Raw genomic sequence first — 19,138 nt, forward strand, 5'->3', positions numbered from 1 at the left:
GACAAACCATCTCGCCAAAGAGTGTAGCTGGATTTCGCAGCGCCCCTCCACAATGGATATTCAGACATGATTAGCTAGGACGGGCACGGCCATCGAACCGGGACTTAGATTGCATCTTCGCCGCAGACCAGCACTTTACTGAACCATCCCCGCCTCAAACGTCGAATGGTGCTACCCAGCATGGCACAAAGGCTGGAAGAGATCAAGGAGACTCTTCTGCTGGCTTCTCATGCCGGTCAAACGAACAATGTCTGTCCGCCGCAATGGCTGGGAAGACTTTTGAACAGCGTTCCAGCGCTTTCTCTGGAAGCTGTGCCACACAAGCGACCAAACCATGCTGACCTTCAAGGAGTCATTGCGGATGCATCGCTCCATCCGGCAATGGAAGCATGTCTGCACTTGATCAATGTAAGTTGTGTGGATAGCCAGCGACGAGCGATCACGGAAGGCTGATGAAATGATGGTTCTTTTCACCGAAAAACAAGGGCGATCTATACTCGGCTCACTTTCTGGTGAGAAAAGCACAAGGGGGAAGTCGATACTTGGACTGGCTGCACGCGATCCTGCACAAACTCGAAGGTGACTTTCGAAACGCCAAGATGTGGTACACTGACCTGGGGAACAACAACGTCGGCGCACAAGACGGCATGGTTGAGCATCAAACTCCTTCGGAAGGCGGAAGAGAAAGAGCGAGGAAGTTTGTCAGGTTCCACGAGTTTTGGTTTGTTCCTGCTACCAATGGCGGCGCTGGGGAGAGGACCGCTGCAAAGGAACTTGACCTGCAACGATCTCAGAGCCTTTCACATGCCTTGAGATTGACAGCACATCAACACACAGACCTTGTCTTCCTTGCTTCTCTAGCGTCGAAAGCTGCGTCGTCTTCTGCACTGAAAAGCAGTGACAGCATCGCACGAGAGAATGAAAAGCACCACAGCTCCACTACGATCTCTGAGGACAAGATCAAGGACTCAAAGTCGGCTTTCGATGCCAACGAACTACAAAATCTCTATGCTGAGCTGCAACAAGACACCCGCTCTCAAGAGGCAGTGGGTTCACTGACGAAGTTGGAGTTGGTATGGATGCTGAGTTCAATGGTTGATGGTTTTGGATGGAGCAGATTCGAAATGGAAGAGACTGTGCAGGCGTTGAAGTTAGAGTCGACGCCAGCAAATCAGGCTGTAGATAAAGAGCGGAAGGATAAAGCGACAAACATGGTTTTTAATCCGGCACAGGGCCAGCGCAAGTTTTGATGTCCGAACCATCAATTCATACCATAGCGAAGACAATAGGAGAGCATAAAAGGCGCAGGTTAAGATTGCGGGATGAGCGTGAGTGTGCTCGCAGGCTCGACAGAAGTCACGTGATTACCACGCCTAGATCTTCAAGCTTGTGTTGTGTGACAGCTTCGCTGGAAGTCCCGTGTGCAAAAGCCGGTCTCCTTGGAGAGTTTCGAAGCGCTTGCAGTGACGGAGTCTGAAAGGCTGCAGCTTCGAGAAGGACGTGCATGATGTACGCTAGTGCGAGCTTTTGCGGGGAAAAGGAAGGTCGGAACAAGACTTCCGTAAGGTGCCAAGTGCACAGCAAACAAGAGTGGTACGACATCCTGCTGCCGAGCGTCTGCTTTCAATAAGGTCGTTCGGCTTTCCATACTACAGCGTGGAGCACAGACCAGTCTTCCGTCTCCGCAAAGCTTGACCGTAAGTACGTGTGGCAGGGTCCAAGGACCCATGTTCACTTAACGAGATTGGCCCTTCGCTTTTGCCGCTCACTCCTCCTACCTCTTAGACGAATCCGCAATTGTAAGCAGAGCCGATCAACATTGAAGCAACACCGACAAAGTAGACGACCAGCACAACAGCTCAAGATGTCGCAGTCACATAGTTGAATTTAGATACACCACTAGGAGACCACGGTCAGGCACTCCTTTATCTGATGTTCTATGTAAAAAGGCTTGTATTGTCATAAAGAGGTAACGACTGAGCTAAGGGCATATATACATGTTCTAACCACTTGACTGTGCTCTCTATGTCGAGTCATGCCCATGTGCCACGTATCTTCTTTTATGAGTGTTGTCATGTCAACACATCCCCTGCATACCATGGCGTTAATCCTCGTGCATACGCTGCATTAGCTCCCACTAGCTTCGCATTCTGCTCGTCCTCTTCATCGCCTGATACCTTCCCGATTTCCCGATCCTGTGAACTCCCATTTAATGCATCACGCGTTGGCGATGCCGGTGCATCTTCAACTCCCCCCCTCAACGGCATGTCCAATCCTATCATTCTTGATATCCTTGTCGTGTGGAGTCCCTTGAGAGGTTTCGTGAGTATGTCAGCGACATTGTTGGCCGTTCCGACGAACTCGATTGATATGTCACCATCTTGCACATGATCCCTAACAAAGTAATATCTGGTATCGATGTGTTTGAGCTTCCAGTGTTTGGCCGGATCTTTACTGACCTGTATGCACCCTTGGCTATCGGTGCGCAGTATTGGCTTAACTCCGGATACTCCTAGATCCCTGAGCAAATGTGAGAAGAAGAGTGCTTCTCTTGCTGCTTCGGAGGCTGCGACCAGTTCTGCTTCCACTGCCAATAATGCCACGCACTTCTGCACATGTGATTTCCAACTAACCGGACATCCATACACATATGTGATCGCTCCGGACGTACTCCTACGCCCATTTGTAGGGTCAGAAGCCCAATTTGCGTCGGTATACGTAACCACCGGTTGGTCCGCGTGACTCCTGTGTGCTCCCCCTAAACTTAAGCGGTATTCGCTGGTCTGATTCAGATACTTTAACAAGTGTATCGCAGCACTCCAAGCACTGTCGATCGGTTCTGACATGTATCGTGCCAAAGCGCCTACTGCGAACGAAATGTCTGGCCTCACTGTGTTGGATACCCACAAAAGTTGCCCCACTAACTCTTGGTATCGTTTGGCCTGATCTGGGTTGCACTTGTTTCCTCCAGCGACTCCTGCTACACTCTGCATCGGTATCCAAGTTCGTTCACTTGTTCTCTCTAGCCACTTACTTACCATGCCTTTAATGTATGCGCTTAAGTCGAGTGTGATCCTGCCTTGTCTCCTCTCTCGAGTGATTTTGATTCCTAGGAATTCTCCTACAGGTCCGTTGTCCTCTGTTCCCCACTTGTCCATTATCTCGGCTTTGGTACGGTCGACTTCTTTCCTGCACGGCGATGCTATCAGCATGTCATCCACATATGCCGTAATGACTGTGAGTTGGTCGCCCGCTCCTCTTGAGTAAAGGCATGGGGCGCTCGGCATGCAGTGGAAGCCGATACTTCGGAGGTGGGTATCTAGCTCGATATTCCATTCCCGACCTGATTGTTTTAGACCATAGAGCCCTTTTATGAGTTTCAATACCTTTCCTGGAGGTACCTTAGTTCCTACCGGTGGCTTTAGGTAAACATCATGACGTAGGCTCGAATTGAGGTAAGCCTGTTTGACATCGATGGAATCAACCTCCCAGTCCCGTACGGCTGCGATGGCCAGCACTCCCCTTATTGCCTGGATGGGTGCCACTGGCGCAAATATCTCTGTGTAGTCTAAGCCCTCTCTTTGTGTAAACCCTCGCGCTACCAATCTTGCTTTGTACTTTGTGGGGATGAGGTTTGCATCAGTCTTGATTTTGAGTACCCATCGTGTGTCGACTGTGTTCACACCCCGCGGTAGGTCAGTCGTTTCCCACGTTCCCATCGCTTCAAGCCCATCCAGTTCCTTGCGCATTGCCTCTTCCCAGAACCTCCTATCCTTTCCGGCCAGCGCTTCGTGGACAGTTGGGTTCAGGCTGTCCTTTCCTTCCTTGACCTTAGCCGCCGTCAACCCGAAGTAACTCTTCTTTACCCAGGTCTCCGGGTTGCGCATGTCTCTAGCTGGCCTCCAGTTCGGCCATGGGCCTCTCTCCTCGGGTGGCACCGGTGCATACTCTTCCCTCTCATTCGTCGTTCTCCTTTCCTCTGGTATCCCGTTAGAGTTCTCATCGTCACAATGTGGTCCTCCGAGTCCTTCCTCTTCGAGAGTTAGTTCCATGTCCACGTGCTCTTCCAAAGGCTCTTGCTCCCTCTCATCAAATAGGTTCTCCTCTGTGTATCCCAGATCATTGATGTCCTCTTCAATAGTTGGGACTGGTGGAGGTCGGATACTTATTGGCCGCCATTCTGATCGGTCTGACCAGCACTGTGTCTCCATGAACCTTGCCGAGTTGCTCCAGAAAACGTTCGGAGAGTAATCAGGGCTATAGAATAGCCATCCCTTTCTTTCTAAGCTGTACCCTATGAATACGGCTGCAACCGCTCGTTGGTCCAGCTTCTTGTTGTTTCGCTTAGCTTTTGGAATATTTACCCAAGCTAAGCATCCAAATACACGCATGAGACTGACGAATCGTTTTGGTGATCTCTTGAACATGAGCTGATATGGAAACTCTCCGTCAACGTTGGGAGTAAGATTGATTTTGAATGCCGCCGCTCGTATGGCGTGCGGCCAAAATCTCTTTGGTAAACTCCTTTGCATCAACAGCGTTCGCATTTTCTCACCCAGGCTCCTATTCATCCGTTCTACTCGTCCGTTTTGTCTGCTGTTGTAACCGACAGTGGTTTGCCACTCTATGCCCTTTTCTAATGACCATTCCAATGCTTCGTTGCTCTTCCACTCAGTTCCTTGATCAGATCGGATTGCTTTCAGCTTTCTGCCCGTCTGTGTCTCTAGGAACGAAACTATTCTTTTGAGTTGCGTGAATGCGTGACTCTTTCGTAAGAGTGGCTGTGCGTGCACATACTTGCTATGGTCGTCGACAAGCACCAATGTGCACGTGTATTCTGTCACGCGGGATGAGTCTATGATCAGATCGATGTGGATGAGATCTAGGGGCCCCGCGGCTGTTTCGCCGCTGCCTCGCCCCATCCGGGCGGCCGTACTTTTGGACCGTATACACTGCTCACATATCAGAGCTGTATCTGGGTCCAATGCTGCTACAGGTTCGCCTTTCAATTTATCTACAATTGCTCTGGACTTGTCTCGACCTGGATGTCCTAGACGTTCATGCCAGAGCTGTCTTGTGGAGATCTTTGGTCTCCGATCGGCCAGCTCGAACTCTTCATCAACCCCTTCAAACAGCGGTGTTGATGTAGTCATCGCGCTTTGTCGCCATGTGTCGCCTCGGAACTCTAATAGTCCACGCTCACGATCTTTCGCTATTTTCAATAGCATGCCATTTGCTAGGTGTATTTGCCCGCCTGTGGGGTCTAAAGTCACACGTGCTCCTTCATCTGTGAGTGAGTTGGTTGACAACAGGTTAATATTGAGTTTTCTAACATACAACACATTTTGGAGATAAACGTCTCCATGTTCTGTCGCTATGTTGGTATCTCCCACAGCAGTTGCTTCCAGTACTTCGCTTCCAGCGGTATACACGCGCTTTCTGCAATTTCTTGGGTGGATGAGCATGCTGTGGTCATTAACCATGTGGTAGCTCGCTCCCGAATCCAAGATCCAACGTGTGGTTCCTTCTGGTTTTGGGAGCTGCCACCAACTCGGGGTGAAAGAGCACCAGACCTCCTAGTTGGTCTTGGTGAGGGGGGAATTTTCGGGGATGGCGACAGAAGCATCGCATTTGCTGGCGCCGTGTCCGTAGCGCTTGCATACCCAGCAACGAATTCTCTTTGACTTGGTTTTTGTGCTGCCCGTGTCCGACTCAGTGTCCTCGGCCTGTTCTTCGCTTCCCACAGCCGTTCTAGCACTTGCTTGACGTGGGTCCACTTTCTGGCCGGGTACACTCTCCATTGCAGACTGGCGTGTAGTCAACGCCGTTGCTAGGGCATCGAAGCTGACCTGGTGAACCGTGGCGACTGTTTCCTTGTAGACTGGGTGTCGAATCGTGCATCTCTGGAGCGCGGAGTATAGTGCATCGTTACTAAATGGAGCACCTAGAAGGCTAGTTTCCGTCTGTAGGACCCTGATCTCTTGGATTAGCTTACGGGCGTCAGCATGAAACATTTTTGTCTCATTGAGCTCGGCAAGTAATGCTATCCGTCGCGAGGTTCTAGCTACTTCACTGGTGAGGCTCCTTTCGATCTTCTTCCAGGCTTGATGGCAGGTCAGGTGGTTCTTGCTGATGTCGAGTAGGAGGTAAAGAACGTTGTACTCTCCTTCGGTGTCTAAGGTGCTTCGTAGGACACCCACTAGGGCGTTGTCAAAAGTTCTGTTCCATTTCGGGTGGTTTCTATCGTACGTGCCCTCTAAGTGTCGTATGGCATGAGGGACTACTCGAAGGTTGGCCTTGATGAGTGTGCTCCAACTGTAATAGTTGCGTGACGTGAGCTTTGGAACCGTCTCCAAGATTTTGGCCAGGGTGCGGTAATCGTATCGGTCGCTATCGTCGTCCGATTCGGATCCTCCTTCATCCTCATTGTCAAAATACTCGGTTTCGTTACCGTCGGTGACCTCTTCGTCAATTTGTACTCGTTGTGGCGTTTTACCTTTTCTTGTCCTCTTGGCTACTTCACCCGTGCTGGCTTGGCGATCGTTATCTCCCGCCATATCTGATGAATGTCGTGGGTTCGAGCCCCACGTTGGGAGCCAGTTGAATTTAGATACACCACTAGGAGACCACGGTCAGGCACTCCTTTATCTGATGTTCTATGTAAAAAGGCTTGTATTGTCATAAAGAGGTAACGACTGAGCTAAGGGCATATATACATGTTCTAACCACTTGACTGTGCTCTCTATGTCGAGTCATGCCCATGTGCCACGTATCTTCTTTTATGAGTGTTGTCATGTCAACACATCCCCTGCATACCATGGCGTTAATCCTCGTGCATACGCTGCATTAGCTCCCACTAGCTTCGCATTCTGCTCGTCCTCTTCATCGCCTGATACCTTCCCGATTTCCCGATCCTGTGAACTCCCATTTAATGCATCACGCGTTGGCGATGCCGGTGCATCTTCAACTCACATTCATTCGCTTTGGACCCCGAGTTCCTGCAGGCAGCAGGTCCAATGCTGGCTGCGGCAGCACATCAACCGAAGCCAGCTGTTCACGATGTCGAAGGACTCCGAGCCAGCTTTGACGGCATTCTCGGCGCTATCGCTCACTCTGCTTCTGAGTTCGAGGTGACCAGCACAAAGCACACAATTCAGGCGCGAGACGGTGCAAACATTGACGTCATCCAGGTATCGCCCAAGCAGAGAAAGGAGAACGGAGCTGCAGTGCTTCACATCCATGGAGGCGGGATGGTATCGAGCTCGGCTGATATGTTCGTCAAGTCGGGCATCGTTCCAATGAATGCGCAAGAGAGTGGCATCGACTTCTTCACCGTCGAATATCGACTCGCGCCCGAGCATCAGTTGGACGGGCTCGTCAACGACTGCTACGATGCGCTGAAATGGCTCTCAACCAATGCAGCCTCGCTCGGGATTGACAACACACGCATCGGTGTCATGGGCGAGGCGGCCGGAGGTGGCCTTGCCGCCGGTGTGGCTCTGCAAGCCCGCGATGCTGGCCTCACACCTCCGCTACGCAAGCAGATCCTCATCTACCCGATGCTTGACGATCGCAACCTCGTTCCCGACGAGCGACTGGCGCCAACTGCCTTGTGGACCTACGATGCCAACGTGACTGGGTGGTCAGCTTTGCTGGGCAAAGGCGTCGCTGGCACTGACAAGGTCAAGGAGCTGGTCAAGTATGCTGTTCCCGCAAGGGTACGGGATCTCTCTGGGCTCCCAGATACCTACATCGACGTCGGTCAGCTCGACATTTTCGTGGAAGAGGATCTCAATTATGCTCACAGACTGCACAAGGCTGGTGTCCAAGTCGACTTGAACCTGTACAAGGGCCTTCCTCATGCATGGGAGCTGTTTGGCAAAGATACTTCGACGGGCAAACGCATCACCCTTGAAAGGACTCTCGCCATCCAGAGCATTTGAAATCATAACTATATTGTTGCTTTCGATGCTCTCAATTCTGCCTGTGTGACGACAGAACCCTTTGCCATCATGGTCCGAATGCTTCACAGCATGTGTGCGCTATTCTTCGCTTTCTATCATCGCATCCCTTTCGCAAGGATGCCATTCGAACGTGACTGATTATGCTGCAGCAGCTCAAACCGCTGAGATGAAGAGAAGGCTCTTTCTATTCTCTCATAAAGATCGTACATGTCGCTCGCAGAGCCTGTCGGGTGCTTGTCAGAGGACTCTGCGTCATGTCCGAGCCGGTCCTACTTGATGAGCTTAATGGGACAAGCGGTGCGAGTCCTGGTGAGCACTGCGAATAGCAATTTGAACAGGGCTGTGCATAGCTTAGCAGCGAGAAACCAGAGAACTGTTCAAGCTTTTTCGATGCGTTCGTAGATGTATCACGCGGAACGAGCGAAGGTGAGATCAAGGCGGTTGTTGCGAACAGACTTCCACCTCAGTTGAGCCTCTCCCAGACATCAGACAAGCCGTGCTCTGACAGACTTTATTTCGCAAAGCTGTCGAGTCCGGCTCGCCTTGCCTCCTACCACGGACAGATGAAGGCTGTCCGGAATTGCTGGCAATTCAAGCAACCTGCGACGTCCCAAAGACGCTCAATCGGAAGAGGGAGCAAGGCTTTGATGAATCGATCTATGCGACGCATGTCTGTGCCTATAAGCCGACGCAGGCGAGAGCAATCGACGTCTGTGCACTCGTCTTCATGGAGCCGAGCGAAATGCACGCTGGGGGGCGATGACATGGTGCTAGCAGAAAGCACGGCCCTTGACGCCACCACCGCCGACAAAAGCGCGCTGCGATTGTACACCTCCTTCCTTTTTTGTAGTGTCTAGCAAGCATGTGTCAATCATGGTGTTCGAGCATGGACCCACCCGACGAAGCTACTAACAACGTGAACGAGCCTCGCACCTCGTCGTGTGCGCCAAGGCTGTCATTAATTGAGCAACTTGCCGCCCAAATGCGACGACCAAAGCGAAGCACGATTATGAACAACTAAGCATACTCCTATCGGATTTACCTTGCAGAACGTAAGACAGCGATGCTGTGCAACGCCTTGCAGCTGCGACATGGTTTCTGTCTGACGAGAGAGTCTGAGGATTTTCTTGGCTTTGCTTGAGCTTGATACGCCTTACATCTTCAAGCGATACAGAGGGCAGCTTCAAAGGTATATAGGAGGCCGGAAACGAGCAACGAGAGATCGTCTGTCCATCAACCCAATCAACTCGCACAAAGCAACTATACTCAACTAGCATCCACTCCTCACCACAATAGTCCTTGGCCCAACAACACGAAGCGAGCAAGATGAAATTCACTATCTCGATCTCTGCTGCTGCTCTCCTCGTCCTCGCCTCGGTGGTCGCTGCCTCTTCCTCGGTGGCTCAGACCAAGCAAGAGGTCGCCAATATCGACAACAAGGTCGGGTTGCTCAACGAGCATCTCAAGGTCAACTCGCTCAACTACTTGAGCGGCCTTGCCGTCCGTCAAAGCTCGCAAGATGTCATCGGCGCGATCAAGGCTGGCAGTAAATCTGCCTCGGAGTTCACGGGTACCGCCACCGATGCTGAAGCCAAGGAGATCCTCCAGACCCTTTCCGGTACCGAAGTCAAGGTAAAGACCGCCATCAAGCGCATGATCGCTCTCAAGGAGGAGTTCAAGAAGCTTGGTGTCCTTAGTCTTGCTCAGAGCAGTGTCAAGGAGTTCCAGACTGAGACGCACACCTTCAGTGCTCAGCTCATCAAGCTCGCCCCTGCTTATGAGAAGCAAGCTGCTAATGCTCTCGCCGCCAAATTCAATGCTGATCTGGATGAGTGTGCTACTGCCTACAACAGCGAGGCTTCTGGCTCTGCTAGCGGTAGCTTCGGTGGTGCTGGTCAAACTGGTGCTGGTAAAACTGGCGCCGGTCAAACTAGTGCTGGTCAAACTAGTGCTGGTCAAACTGGCGCTAGTAGCGAAGGCTCGGCTTTGGGTCAGGCTGGTGCCAAGTCGGGCAGCCTCAGGGCTGTCAAGTTTGGCAGCAACTAGGTTGACAGCAGCTGAAGTGACTCTCTGCCGATGCACAGAGTTCTTCTTCTAGCATCAAGGAGGTCATGATGTTTGTTCCGACAGTCTAATAGGTCGGAAGTACTAGAATCCGCTTTGTCTAGTGCCTAGCTGCCACGCAGCCAACTCACTTCTCCACTCATCGTCGCAATCCGTCCATCCTCAAGGTAGTATTCTCGTTCTCTGTTTTCTCCGATCCTTTTCTGCAATGGCAACGAAGTTCTTCGTCTCTTCGAACTGTCTGTGAATTGGTTTCATCAATTGCTGAGAGATTGATGTGTCTTTGCCTGAACGGATGAACCTGGATCTGCTGTGTGACCGCCTCCTCACTCGTGCTCAAAGTGTGGCACAAGCGCGGAGGGGCGAGGGCAGAACGGAGAGACAGACACAGAGGCGATTGATTGGACCCTGCAGGTGAGACCCGGCTAAGACCGCGTGACGTCGTACCGGATTCACATCTATTTTTGGTCTACAATCCGGGACTTGTGTGGAGGCCGAGCTGCACACAAAATCGCCAACGCCTGGCATCTTGACCTTTGTCGCACCACCACCATCATCTCCAACCAGTCTAGCTTTCATCACATCCAACAACATGTCGCTCCCTGTAAGTATTTGGCTCCTTCAAAGCACAGCTTCGAAGAACCGCTCATGAGCCTCCGTTCAGTGATCACGAACTGACTGTCGTTCATCGTCTTGCTATTTCTGGACTCGATCCATCCGCCCGCTCAGATTCGATACACTCTTCCTCAGCGCCCCGCTACTGTGGCCGCCATCGGCATTGCTGCCTACTACTTTGGTCGCCAAAACCGTGACTTGGCCAATCTCTTTGGTGGCCGAGCCAACCTTGACAAGTGGGCCGGTATCATCTTCAACATCCACGCTGCTGAGGCTCTCGCCATGCTCGTCTACACTCTCTACCGGGGTGCCGATCTTGTTACCGCTGGTCAGTGGACTTTGACTCAGTTCGTTGTCGGCTTCCCGGCTTGGTTCCACTTCAAGCGCCTCAACAGCGTCTAAAGAATTTAAGACTCCATACATGTCAACAGCGACCAAAGGTGAACGAACTTTTTCGGACCGCGTCCCTCAGTCGCTTCTGATAGCTCTCCTTGATCTCGATCCATCTCTCCCGATGCCTTGTCGCTGAATCCAATCACCAATGCCAAACTTGCTGAATGCTACTTCCACAAGTACTTCGTTGTGTCGTTTGATACCTGTCTGTGTTGCTGTGGAGACGAGCCAGACCTTTCCCTACCCCTCATTGTTGAGCGCTTTCTTGAGCCTTCATTTTTATTTTTTTTATTTTTTGCTATTCGTAATTATTTACAGTTGAAGATACGTCGGAATTTCCAGGGTTTATCCGGGATGCCGACAGGGCGAAGCTCGTGAAAGCATACACCGCTTATACCCGAGCTTATTCAGACACGTGAAATGCTCAGAGGTGGTGTCAAAGTATATATATATATATATATACTCATGTTGTCACGCCTGGGTACTCTCTCGTGCGAATACATGCCGCACAAGAAAGTTCGATACCTATCTTTGCTTTGTACAGAAGCTAGTACTTAACCATAGCTTCCCTCTAGATCCTCCTTCCTGCAATCCACTTCGTTACACCCTTACAACGCGCATGTAGCCTGCGCATGTAACACATGTAGTCTCATTTTCTTTCAAGTAATACAAGTATTGTAGTTGCTACACACCTGTACGAAGGGAGCCTGATCATGGCCCCAACCAAGTGGTGCCTTTATTCTTCAGGGTTAGGGTTTCCGATTCCGAGTTCCGCTGTCGCAATTCTTGACGTAAAGCCTGATACCGTTAGACAGCGGGGGCGAAACGTCACCTATTCTCACTCGTCTCTGTGATTCAGCAACATCATCCTGATTCATCTTTCTTCTCGGCTCGTTTGACCTGCACAATTCAGTCCGTCCGTCGGAACGCTATGTTCCGATTGTGCAAAGTGATGGCTGACATGAGAACAAGCTAGAAGGACTCTGCAGCGATTTTGTTACCAGAGATGCATCCCTGTTCGGGCAACATTTTGACGTTCGAAGCATCGTAACTAGTGTCCCGCTCGACAGACCTGCTGTCCCGCCGTTGCAGAGCGGTGCAACGATTGGCCTGTTTGCAGCCTCCTTCTGATCAATATATAGCCTGCTCGAACTCAGCCAAATGTCATCCTTCGTCTGTTCACACCACTTGCACCGACGTTGATGGGATCTTTAATTCGCCTCTCAACGGCACGCCAGCTCAAACTCTCACACAGAGGCTACACCAATCGGATATTTCCTGCTCTTCACACAGAACGCATTCCGACTCGTTCAGCTTGTCATCTGCATACACGCATCAGGAAGATGGAGTCTATCAAGCATACGATCGCTGAAAACCTCGGCGTTGCTCCCACGCTCTCTGGCGACCCGCACAAGCTCGTCGACACTCAATATCAGTTCGAGCTTGAACAGGTTGGCGACCTCTCTGGCAAAGTTGCCCTTGTCACTGGTGGTAAGTTGAGACTTGTCTTTCTGCTTCGACCTTGAAGAGCAACGAGCTGATGTACTGACAAGCGCATTGCTTGCTTCCGCTCCACTTAGGTTCCGAGGGTATCGGCTTCGGATGCACACACACGCTGCTCAAAGCCGGCATTTCGAAAGTTTTCGTCATGTCCATGTCCGAAGAGATCATCTCACAGGCCAAGGACGCCTTCGACAAAGACGAAGAGCTACCGCAAGATGCTGCCAGTCGCATCGTATGGAAGCGATGCGATCTGATGGACTGGAAGCACGTTCAACAAATCGGCCGCGAAATCACCAACGAGACCGATCGCCTCGATATCTTCATCGCAAACGCTGGCAAAGGCATCATGAAATATGCTCTTGATCGACACGGTATCGACTCTCACATGTCCATCAACCATCTCGGTCACGTCGTTCTAATCGATGCTATCCTGCCATTGCTGCAACAGACGACGCAAAAATTCCAGACCAAAGTACGTGTTGTCTCGCTCAGCTCCAACCTCGCTGCTCAAACCCCCAAGGAAACCGAGTTTGACACCGAGGAAGACTTCAAGACCGACATTGGTCCTCAGCCTCTGTACGGTCGCTCGAAGCTCGCCAACTTGCTCTTCATCCGCTACCTGAACCGCAAGTACAGCCTCGAAGGCGACCACACCGACGTGATCTTCAATGCGTGTCACCCCGGCATTGTCGAGACGAGACAGTCTGAAGTTTGGATTCACGAACCTTTCCCTATCCTTGGTTACGGAATGAACATGATCAATCCGATCAAGAAGGATATCTTCCAGGGAAGCGTCTCGGCAATGTACTGCGCTACCCAGCCGACAAAGGGCGGCAACTTTATCTGTCCGCCAGCAATTCCTGAAGACGGACCGGAGAAGAGCCGTGACGAAGACATGCAAGACAGGCTCGCACGTTTGTCCATGCAAGTGATCGAGAGAGCCGGCGTCACTCTTACGACCATCCCGGTATGAGCATGTCGATGTCAAAAAGTGGTTCTCTGTCGCATCTTCGCATTAAATTCAACATACATGATCTCGCTCACAACATTCTTTGATCGCTGGCGGTGTCTGCGCCCGGCTGCTTTGTCTTCACTTCAATGAAACAAACACGCCTGCTCGTGCCGCGCTGACAGGTCTTAGACTGTGCGAAACATGAGCTCTTCTCCGTCTCACTCGTGTTAACATGCAATCTGCCGACAACATTGAGCATACGGCCGAGCACGAGAAAATACGTACACAGTGCTTGGAATCCCGACTCCAACAATGACGAGGTCTTTGAGCCAGGCAAGATGAAAGCTACTACAGACCTGAATGTACCGCTGACAAGTAGACGTTGGCCTCCACTCCGATCGCCGCGTAGATCGACAATGAGCATGAGAGGGGCGCCAGGCTGCGTCGAAGCTTGAGTCAGGGTCAACGACAGGATATCGGTTGTTACTTGCCTGGTGGTTGACATATAAGTCGAGTATACATTGCAAAAGAAACGATACAGCGACGAGATCCTAGTTGTTGCAGATCGTACAGTAAGGAGTCGTGCGAATGGAACGTGCGCTCGTCTCAATGGTGGGTGAAGGCACGTGACCTGAGTCGTGTCACTTCATATTGCTACCCCCTTCTCATCTCATCTCCCATCACTCTCGTTGCTTCTTCTCCATCATCTTGTCAGAGGTCACACACCAGAAACCTGAAATCTGTAGTAGAATTAGAACTACTACTGATTCTATCAAGATCTGTGGTAAACAGCTGTTTATTATTATTCTTGTCAAGATCTATTGTAGAAGCCTTCTATGACTTTACTTGCTCAAATCTGTGGTAGCTTGGTTGTTACTGCAGGTTTTGACTAACTGCTGTGGACACTCTGTCCAGAGGTGGCTCAGCACAATCAGGAACTGTAGATATGATGTGATAACACCAAGGTCTGGTGTGAATGATGTTGTTGGTGCCAACACAAGTGTCCAGTGTGTCAACAGCAATGTCTTATGATTGCAACTGTTGATGGACTACTAAGTATACTTATATGAAAAATGTCAAAGGTTGTGTGCCCAAAACCTGATATCTGTAATAGAAATGCATCTATTATGAATCCTGTCAAGATATGCAACAATGCTTGAGGTATTACAATTCTTGCTGAGATATGTAGTAGAGACATCTCTATTACTTTTCTTGCCTGAAGATGCAGTAATGGTTTTGCTATTGCAGGTTTTGACTAACCACTGTGGACACTCCATCCATAGGTAGCTCAGCACAATCAATAACTACTATGAACTGGTATTAACACCAAGGTCTGATGTGATTGTGATTGTTGTCATCAACACAAGTGTCCAGTGTGTTGACTGAGTGCTTGAGGTGATCCCCAGACCACAGTGGATGACTGCCTTCAGTTCTAATCATTATCCAGACTGCTGGTTTGCTATGAACTGCCTTCAGATGTCAGTGAGTGGTGATACAACACATGTGCTATGATGGAAGCAATCTACTTGATTGCAACTTTGCTGACTGTAACTAATGTATACTTATGTGAAGTGATAACTAGTTGTGTATGGTGTAGAGTGGATGGGGATCCACTCACTTGTTATGACAAGGAGCATGGTTATATACCATCCTAGCAGTGTTGCCTGCAACACTGCTCCTGTCCTGTGAGGCCTCCTCGACTCCATGTCTCCTCCTCATCTTTCCCACTGTTTTCCCATCCATGCTAGATTGCTGCTCATGGGTGTTGCATCCCTTGTCCTCTGTGGATGGATGGCCTCTTGCTGCTTCATCTCTGTCAGGGGCCAGTCCCACTTCATCTGAGTGGTGACTCACCCCCTTCTCATTACTCCCTGTCATTGGTGCCCACCTGCTGGTGCTGACTTTAATGTCATGTAGGGCCCCTACCTCATCTGGTGGCAACCTCAGGCATCCTCCCCTCCTAGTCTTTAACATACAAACATCCTTGCCATTGATCTCTGCAGGACATGTCATACAATCCAGCATACTGCAGATTCTGGTGTGATTTGTGATACCCTAGCCCTAGCTGGTGTGTCTTGCTTGCGGGCAACGCACAATTGCGCTCCGCCAAATTCGAAATTCATGCGACTGCGTTGACCCCCAATGCACTCGAAATTTACACTGCTCAAGTGCTGCAATGCAAACAAATTTATTTTTGCTGGAGCAGCGCAAATTGAGCAATGCACAGCTGGAGCAACGCACTCACAGCTGGAGCAATGCACTCACAGCTGGAGCAACACACTCACAGCTGGAGCAATGCACACTCTGCTGGAGCAACACAATCTGAGCAGCGCACAGCTCGAGAGCAACACACTGTTCGAGAGCAACACACAGCTCAAGAGCAATGCACTGCTCAAGAACAACACACTGTTCGAGAGCAACACACTCACAGCTGGAGCAATGCACTCACAGCTGGAGCAACGCACACTCTGCTGGAGCAACACAATCTGAGCAGCACACAGCTCTAGAGCAATGCACTGCTTGAGAGCAACACACTGTTAGAGAGCAACGCACAGCTGGAGCAACGCACTCACAGCTGGAGCAATGCACTCACAGCTGGAGTAACACACACTCTGCTGGAGCAGCGCAATTTGAGCAATGCACAGCTCAAGAGCAATGCAGAGCTCCAGGACAACACTTGCACTTACACCCCACAACTACTCAGCCTTACAACACCTTTGTCAACATCATGAGCCTCCTTTGCACTCTTAGGCCTTTGTTCTTGCTGCCACTACTTCTCATCATCACCACACAACATAATCACCACTTGTCTTCATCAGCTGTTGTTCTCTCTCATGCTCACACCTCACTACCACTCTGCCTTACAACACCTTTGTTGACATCATTTCTCTCTCACACTCACACCTAGGGTTACAAGGGGGTTCCATTTTTAAATCAAGTAGGGTTGCTTAATCAAAGTTGTAGTACTACCCAAACTATGCATGTTTCATTATCCAACCCTACTCAAGTTGAGTAATAAAATTTTCGGATACAGCTTGGTGAAGTTGGGCCTGGTATGAGTCAGGTCATTGAAATATTGATATTTTTGACATGCACCCATAATAAAAGTTGTTGCTCTATACACCAATAAGAGTGTCCTAGACTGTCTTGATGATAGACCAACCTGTTGTGGAGCTGCAGCCAACTTTGCATTTTTGAAATTTTGGCCAAAGCTGCAAGGGTCCCCCCTTGGAGGGGTGGGATATGGACCACCTCAGATCTTTATGCTACATTAATGAACATTGTAGACATATGCTAGGAGATGATGGATAAAGAGTTTCAGACAGGAGTGAAGTCTGGTCATTGAGATATGGTGACTCATGTTGGCCAACTCTAACCCTACTTGGTGACATGTGACAGTCATGACCAGCAGAGGTTGTTGGCTATTTACAAGGGTGTTTCTTTGGGCTTTCTGAGGAGTGCTATGTACATACAGTCTGGTCAGTCCCATCACAAGCTCAGGATCTCATAGTGGTTGCCACCCAGGTGGATGAGCCCCTAGCCCTAGCCCTAGCCGGTGTGTCTTGCTTGCAGGCAATGCACAATTGTGCTCTGCCAAATTCGAAATTCATGCAACTGCGTTGACCCCCAATGCACTCGAAATTTACACTGCTCAAGTGCTGCAATGCAAACAAATTTATTTTCGCTGGAGCAGCGCAAATTGAGCAACGCACAGCTGGAGCAACGCACTCACAGCTGGAGCAACGCACACTCTGCTGGAGCAACGCAATCTGAGCAGTGCACAGCTCGAGAGCAACACACTGTTCGAGAGCAACACACAGCTCAAGAGCAACACACAGCTCAAGAGCAATGCACAGCTGGAGCAACGCAATCTGAGAAGCTCAATCTCATCAGCGAACTGCTGGACAGCGCACACTCTGTCGGAGCAGCACAATTGAGAGCAGCGCAATTGAGAGGAGCGCAATCGAGAGGAGCGCAATCGAGAGGAGCGCTCACTCTGCTGGAGCAGCACAATCGACATGAGCACAATCAAGACGAACGCAATCGACAGGAGCGCAATTGACAAAAGTGCAATCAACAGCAGCTCAATGGACAGGAGCACAATCAAGAGGAGTGCAAGCGACAGGAGCGAGCACTGTGCTGCAGCAGCGCAATCGAGAGGAGCGCAATCACGAGCAGAGCAGGAGAGAGGAGCACAATCGAAAGTAGCACAAGAGAGAGCAGAGCGAGAGAGAGGAGCGTAATCGACAGGAGAGCAATCTAGAGACAAGCAGCAGAGAGGAGCGCAATCGACAAGAGTGCATTCAACAGGAGCACAATCGAAAGGAGCTCAATGAACAGGAGCTCAATAGACAGGAGAGCAATCGACAGGAGCTCACTCGAGAGCAGAGCAGGAGAGAGGAGCGCAATCGACAGTAGCGCAAGAGAGAGGAGTGCAATCGAGAGGAGAGCAACCGAGAGGAGCGCAATCGAGAGCAGAGCAGCAGAGAGGAACGCAATCAAGAGGAGCGCTCACTCTGCTGCAGCAGCGCAATCGAGAGGAGTGCAACCAAGAGGACCACAATCGACAGGAGCTCACTCGAGAGCAGAGCAGGAGAGAGCAGCGCATTCGACAGGAGCACAATCGACAGGAGCACAATCAACAGGAGCACAATCAACAGGAGCACAATCAAGACGAGTGCAAGAGAGAGGAGCGCAATCGAGAGCAGCGCAATCGACAGGAGCGCAATTCGAAGCAGCTAACACTCTGCTGGAGCAGCGCAATCGAGTGCAGAGCAAGAGAGAGCAGAGCTATCGACAGGAGCGCAGGAGAGAGGAGCTCTACCGACAGGAGCGCAAGAGAGAGGAGTGCAATCGAGAGAAGAGCAGCAGAGAGTAGTGCAATCGACAGGAGCTCTATCGAGAGCAGAGCAGGAGAGAGGAGAGCAATCCACAGGAGCGCAAGAGAGAGGAGTGCAATCGAGAGGAGCGCAATTGAGAGCAGCGCTCACTCTGCTGTAGCAGCGCAATCGAGAGGAGCGCAATCGAGACGAGTGCTCACTCTGCTGGAGCAGCACAATCGACAGGAGCGCAATCAAGAGGATAGCAATCGACAGGAACTCTATCGACAGGAGTGCAATCGACAGGAGTGCAAGAGAGAGCAGAGCAAGGGAGAGGAGCGCAATTGAGAGCAGAGCAATCGACAGGAGCGCAATCGACAGGAGCTCAATTGAGAGCAGAGCAGGAGAGAGGAGCGCAATGGAGAGCAGAGCAATCGACAGGAGTCAATCAAGAGGAGCGCAATCAAGAGGAGCGCAATCAAGAGGAGTGCAATTAACAGGAGCGCAATCGAAAGTAGAGCAGGAGAGAGGAGCGCAATCAACACGAGCACAAGAGAGAGGATCGCAATCGACAGGAGCGCCTGCTCTGCTGGAGCAGCACAATCGACATGAGTGCAATCAAGACGAATGCAATCGACAGGAGCGCAATTGACAAAAGTGCAAGGGTTAGGGTTAGGGTTAGGGTTAGGGTTAGGGTTAGGGTTAGGGTTAGGGTTAGGGTTAGGGTTAGGGTTAGGGTTAGGGTTAGGGTTAGGGTTAGGGTTAGGGTTAGGGTTAGGGTTAGGGTTAGGGTTAGGGTTAGGGTTAGGGTTAGGGGTTAGGGTTAG

The 19,138-nt window shown here is 50.7% G+C and overlaps 6 protein-coding genes across 6 annotated transcripts; 5 read left to right on the plus strand and 1 right to left on the minus strand.

Annotated features, from left to right (window-relative positions):
• Nucleotides 1-180: 180 nt before the first annotated feature.
• Nucleotides 181-1,250, plus strand: UHO2_01609 (uncharacterized protein; the record flags this gene model as incomplete). The annotated part of the gene is made up of 2 exons (XM_041554076.1): nt 181-408; nt 486-1,250. The coding sequence occupies 2 exons, from the start codon at nt 181-183 to the stop codon at nt 1,248-1,250; spliced, it is 993 nt and encodes a 330-aa protein (XP_041410010.1).
• Nucleotides 1,251-5,576: 4,326 nt separating this feature from the next.
• Nucleotides 5,577-6,557, minus strand: UHO2_01610 (uncharacterized protein; the record flags this gene model as incomplete). Its single annotated transcript, XM_041554077.1, has 1 exon — nt 5,577-6,557. One exon carries the CDS (start codon nt 6,555-6,557, stop codon nt 5,577-5,579), a length of 981 nt encoding a protein of 326 aa, XP_041410011.1.
• A 459-nt stretch (nt 6,558-7,016) lies between these two features.
• UHO2_01611 (uncharacterized protein) lies at nt 7,017-7,943 on the plus strand (the record flags this gene model as incomplete). Its single annotated transcript, XM_041554078.1, has 1 exon — nt 7,017-7,943. One exon carries the CDS (start codon nt 7,017-7,019, stop codon nt 7,941-7,943), a length of 927 nt encoding a protein of 308 aa, XP_041410012.1.
• A 1,347-nt stretch (nt 7,944-9,290) lies between these two features.
• On the plus strand, nt 9,291-10,010 carry UHO2_01612 (uncharacterized protein; the record flags this gene model as incomplete). The annotated part of the gene is made up of 1 exon (XM_041554079.1): nt 9,291-10,010. The coding sequence occupies one exon, from the start codon at nt 9,291-9,293 to the stop codon at nt 10,008-10,010; it is 720 nt and encodes a 239-aa protein (XP_041410013.1).
• Nucleotides 10,011-12,379: 2,369 nt separating this feature from the next.
• On the plus strand, nt 12,380-13,512 carry UHO2_01613 (uncharacterized protein; the record flags this gene model as incomplete). The annotated part of the gene is made up of 2 exons (XM_041554080.1): nt 12,380-12,527; nt 12,617-13,512. 2 exons carry the CDS (start codon nt 12,380-12,382, stop codon nt 13,510-13,512), a joined length of 1,044 nt encoding a protein of 347 aa, XP_041410014.1.
• Nucleotides 13,513-17,510: 3,998 nt separating this feature from the next.
• UHO2_01614 (uncharacterized protein) lies at nt 17,511-18,659 on the plus strand (the record flags this gene model as incomplete). Its single annotated transcript, XM_041554081.1, has 2 exons — nt 17,511-17,696; nt 17,844-18,659. 2 exons carry the CDS (start codon nt 17,511-17,513, stop codon nt 18,657-18,659), a joined length of 1,002 nt encoding a protein of 333 aa, XP_041410015.1.
• Between the last annotated feature and the right edge of the window lie 479 nt (nt 18,660-19,138).

The sequence above is a fragment of the Ustilago hordei genome, assembly GCF_900519145.1.
Source record: "Ustilago hordei strain Uho2 genome assembly, contig: UHO2_contig_02, whole genome shotgun sequence".
Classification (NCBI taxonomy): domain Eukaryota; kingdom Fungi; phylum Basidiomycota; class Ustilaginomycetes; order Ustilaginales; family Ustilaginaceae; genus Ustilago; species Ustilago hordei.